At 38.9% G+C, this 4,440-nt stretch overlaps 1 protein-coding gene across 1 annotated transcript; it reads right to left on the bottom strand.

Moving 5' to 3' along the window:
- Window positions 1-2,348: 2,348 nt before the first annotated feature.
- On the bottom strand, window positions 2,349-4,040 carry mis12 (MIS12 kinetochore complex component). Its single transcript, XM_047580720.1, has 2 exons — window positions 3,598-4,040; window positions 2,349-2,955 (listed from the first exon to the last, which is right to left on the bottom strand). Exons 1-2 carry the CDS (start codon window positions 4,018-4,020, stop codon window positions 2,680-2,682), a joined length of 699 nt encoding a protein of 232 aa, XP_047436676.1. The 5' UTR covers window positions 4,021-4,040; the 3' UTR covers window positions 2,349-2,679.
- Between the last annotated feature and the right edge of the window lie 400 nt (window positions 4,041-4,440).

Below are 4,440 nucleotides of genomic sequence, written 5' to 3' on the forward strand. Positions count from 1 at the left end.
AAAAAAACAATGTTGGCAATGTGATACAAAATGTCATGGATTGATGTAGACAAGTCAATCTGTCTCAAAATTATAGGGAAAAAAAAAGAAAAAGAGGAAAAGTTTCACATGTCAAACATGGTGATGGGTCTGGATGTTGCCCTTTTATTGAGATTGTGTTGCTGATGAAAGCAGCAGGACGAATGGAGACGAAGGAGTTTAGCTGTGAAGAAGTGCAGCATCCACCACTGGTCAATAGTCACCTGATCTTAGTCTGTACTCCACCTCCTGAAGACAGAAGAACTGATGCAAACATACCCAAATTACACTCGCAGCCTGACAGGCTGACGTGATTTTCAAGTAAACAGCTTGATGTTTTGATGTCCCACGACTTTTGTCTGAGAAAAAGCTCCGAGCAAACTGCAGCTCCAGCCTGTAAGGTCATTATTCCTACTGCTGCTCTCATTAACGAAGTAAGACAAACAGAAATCCCTCCTCACACCTCTCCATTTGGACCGAGCTTTGCTCATGTCAAACACAACAAGCAGGTCAGACACACACTGAAGGAATGCTAAAACAAATGTTGACTGTTTACACGAAACCTGTTGTTGTTTATGTACTTTCATTAGTTGTTGTTGTTTTAACTGAGACATCAGTAACACCAATCACTGCTTCTGTCTGTAGCAACGCTACCACATTTATCATTATTATTACTATTGTTGCTGCAGTGATAAGTTATTTTACTCACTTATTAAAGAAGAACTGTGACTACAGTTCTTACTTTGATTTCTGAAATAATCAAATTTTTTCCTCACCAGCCAACGCTTGAGTTAAAAAAATAATAAAGTTGCATCATTAAATCTTTTTTTTTTTTAATAATTACATGGAGTTCTTTCCTACTCATAGTGCTCGTATTAAAATCTGTTGCAGTGTTAAGGTGAACGCTCCACTTGATAATGGTCACATCAAATGATTGTGATACGCAGGTGCTGCCCCCTACTGATTAAAAAGTATTAAAGGTCCTTTATTCCCCTGTCACTTCTAATAACCTTCTAAATAACTATAAACTTCTTTGTTAGAGAGACACAAGTGAAATGAAAAAAAAACAAAAAAAACTGTACTCTATTATGTATGACTTTGAAAGACAATATCCACAGAGAACTGATCTTTTCACCACACAACTTTCAGCCCTTGTAGTTTTGACAACTCACTCAGTTATGACAGATTCAAATTGTCACTGAGCAACAACAACCCAGAGAATCTATATAGAAAACTCACTGGAAACCATCACATCTCCTCAGGACAACAACTAAACTAATCCATCTCTTCACTGCAGACATTGTAGGAAAAGCTGAGAACAAAGTTAATAGTCCATTCACGTATCCCTGCTCCTGACTGGATGTTATTGGGATTCAGGTTAAGTTTTAATAGTATTATTATTGATGTGTTGCACACAACATAACCACAAACTACAGAGAGATTAAGAAATTTTAGAGAAAAATGTGACATAGTGTAAGTAAAACATAGAAATGTCATTAAGTACAAAACTATTTTGTGTTCGAAAGGAAATATGATTAATTTATGGTTTAATTAGTGTCTTCTTATATCAATATATAAGAAAAAGGACGAAAAATTATTATTACACTAAAAGGAAAAAAACAAAACAAATAACTGCAACAATCTTTACTGTGATTAACGATAACAACTACTACTACTGATCAATCTGCCAAATTGTTTCTCGTTAAAAACAGACATCAATATTTTTTCCTGACCTGTGCAAGAACCAAAGATATTACGTTTACAACATGTATAATTTGACTTTCTGAACAGTTGTAACTTCGTTTAAAAGCTTCATCTGTGCAACTACATATTGTGCAGTTGTAATAACTCAATTATTTTATTATGTGAACTTAAGACAACAGTTGCAGCCTTGGATTGTAATGAAATAATAGATGTTCCACATTTCCCCAGGTTGTAAAACCATCCAGTTCTATTTTCTGAAGAGATCACCTTTCAATAAACTCAACTGTTGATCACCAAGTCTTCCCCCTCCAGTGGATTAAGCTTAAAAACACGCAGAGAGCGACATCTGCTGGACACAACTTTAAACTGCAAATTAAACTGTTCAACATCCTAATGTACTTCATCAGCTTTTTTTTTTGTTTTTTGTTTTTTTTTTTAAGTTAAAAAAAAAACAGAATTGCATTTGTGGCATTTGTGTGTAATCACCTGAAAGTAAAAATGTTTTTGTTATCGCCTTCGTTATTGTTGCACATCCATGTTTCCACAGTAACCCCGAATGGACAAATCATATACTGGCTCTGTAGCGGATGTTTTAGTGGAACTCAAAACTAAAATCCTACACAGTGGACCTTTTAGTAAGCAGTTTTTATTGGAATTCAATAATGGCAGACACTCGTGAGTCCAACACAACAAATGGTTGCAATATTTTTATGAGATCATAATAATAAGATCTTTCAAGAAAATGAACAATATCTCGGTCTTCATAAACAGTGGGAACCAAAAACTTTAACTTGGTTAAAAACCTCAACAGAGGACCATAATATTTACATACCTTGAACTTATTGTTGATTGTTTTCCCCTCTCCAAACTAAATGAAAAAAAATGCTGAATATTCAGAGGGGGGAATTAGTTCATCTGGGATGTGTGTTAGAAACGTTAAACAAACCAGAGTTCAGATCAGTAGGATGCTTTGCTGCAATCCAGCACCTCCCTGACGGCCTCCTGCAGTTTCTTTACGGACTCCATCGCCAGTCGGAAACTTTCATGGAAGCTGCCGTTACCTTCCCTCTCCCAAGCTGCCTGGAGCTCTCGGACCCAGGTCAGTATACCGTCCAGCTGGTCCTGAACCTCCCTCTGCTCCTCCAGCTCTGCTAGCAGGGCCTGTCGGGCACAAACCTCTGCTTCGTAGGCTCTGTGGAGGTCTTCCAGGGACGTCTCCATCCTCAGCACCTCCTGGACAGAGCGAACCACCATCAAATCACGGACGGATACATAAGTTAGTTCTGTTTTCTATGGCATCTGCAGACAATAAACTATTATCCTATGACAATTAAATTACCTTTTAAAAGGGAGTGTCATAAAATATTTCTAACCAATTTGTCTTTTTGTGTTGCTTTTAAGTAGTGCTCTCACTTACAGATATAAATCACCCGTTATAACCATCGTCTTGATGACCAAGCAAACTCCATCCATAAAGACTTTGTACATCATCATCTTAAATCTATACACCTTTGATATTTAATTAAATAAATATTTCTTTCTTACAAATACACTGATACTTAAGTTTCTGGGACATGTTAAAACTCATCTGTGAGATCAGATGGAGAATAAACCCGTCAACAGACTGTGGTGAACAAATACTGTTACAGTTTATAACACCTTTGAACGTATTATTAACATATTCAGCACATACGCAGATAAAAGTACAGCTTTACTGATTGGTCCCTAATATCCAGGTATTTCAGATTATTAAGTACATACACATATGCCCATGTAGTAACAGAAACATTCAGCTATGACTTGTTTACAGTAAACAGTACCTTGTCAGAGTGGCACACTATGATGCAAACAACTACATTTTGTTCCCCCACCCACCTGCATGTCCTGCGTGGGGCAGTTCTTGTGTGCCTGGTCCTCGGGTAGCAGGACACTGGGGGGCACGGAGAAGCAGCGGGTCACCAGCAGAGCCTCCATCCGCTCCGAGAGCTGCTGGAACCGCTCCTCCAGAAACTGCTGCAGCTTCCGGCTGCACTCTCTGGCCCGGGACCGGAGCTGCTCCTCGGCCGGGTCCGACTCGCCTTTGCTCAGCTGCCTCACACACACTTTCTCCACGACGGGCAAAATGTCACAGAGGCAGTCCTGAAACGCGCTGTAAACCCTCAGCATGCAGGTCTGCGGGGTGAAGCCGAAAAACTGCGTCTCGTACATTTTTGACAGCGACGGGGAGAGACGGCCCGTCTCCTCCACAACTTCCCTGTGGACCTCCATTTCATTTTCTTCCCGGCTTTCCCGCGCCATATTAAATCGATGACGTACTTCTTTTCTTCTTCTTCTCCTCGTTATGGTGGTTTGCAGACAACATTACGGCGCGTTACCGCCACCCACTGGAGACTACTGGTGTCTTCTTCTTCAATTAAAAAAAAATGATTATAATACTAAAGATTTAACGAGTCAGCAGCAACACCCGTAACACTGTCATTTGAATGATAGTAACAATGAGTTAAAATAAACTGAAAATATTTTCTTCAAGGCTTTTCTTTGGTTTGTTAAGCACAGAATCACATTCACACAACAGCGTTTATCACTCCTGTTCTCTATTTTGTCTCTGGAGAAGTTGGAAATAATGGGATCATTTCCTTTTTCATTTGTGTGTGTCTCAAGCCAATATGTTTGTACAACATTAAATGAGAACAATATGTGGTAATTTACACAAAATGT

Source organism: Mugil cephalus, chromosome 3 (assembly GCF_022458985.1).
Source record: "Mugil cephalus isolate CIBA_MC_2020 chromosome 3, CIBA_Mcephalus_1.1, whole genome shotgun sequence".
In the NCBI taxonomy this organism is placed as follows: domain Eukaryota; kingdom Metazoa; phylum Chordata; class Actinopteri; order Mugiliformes; family Mugilidae; genus Mugil; species Mugil cephalus.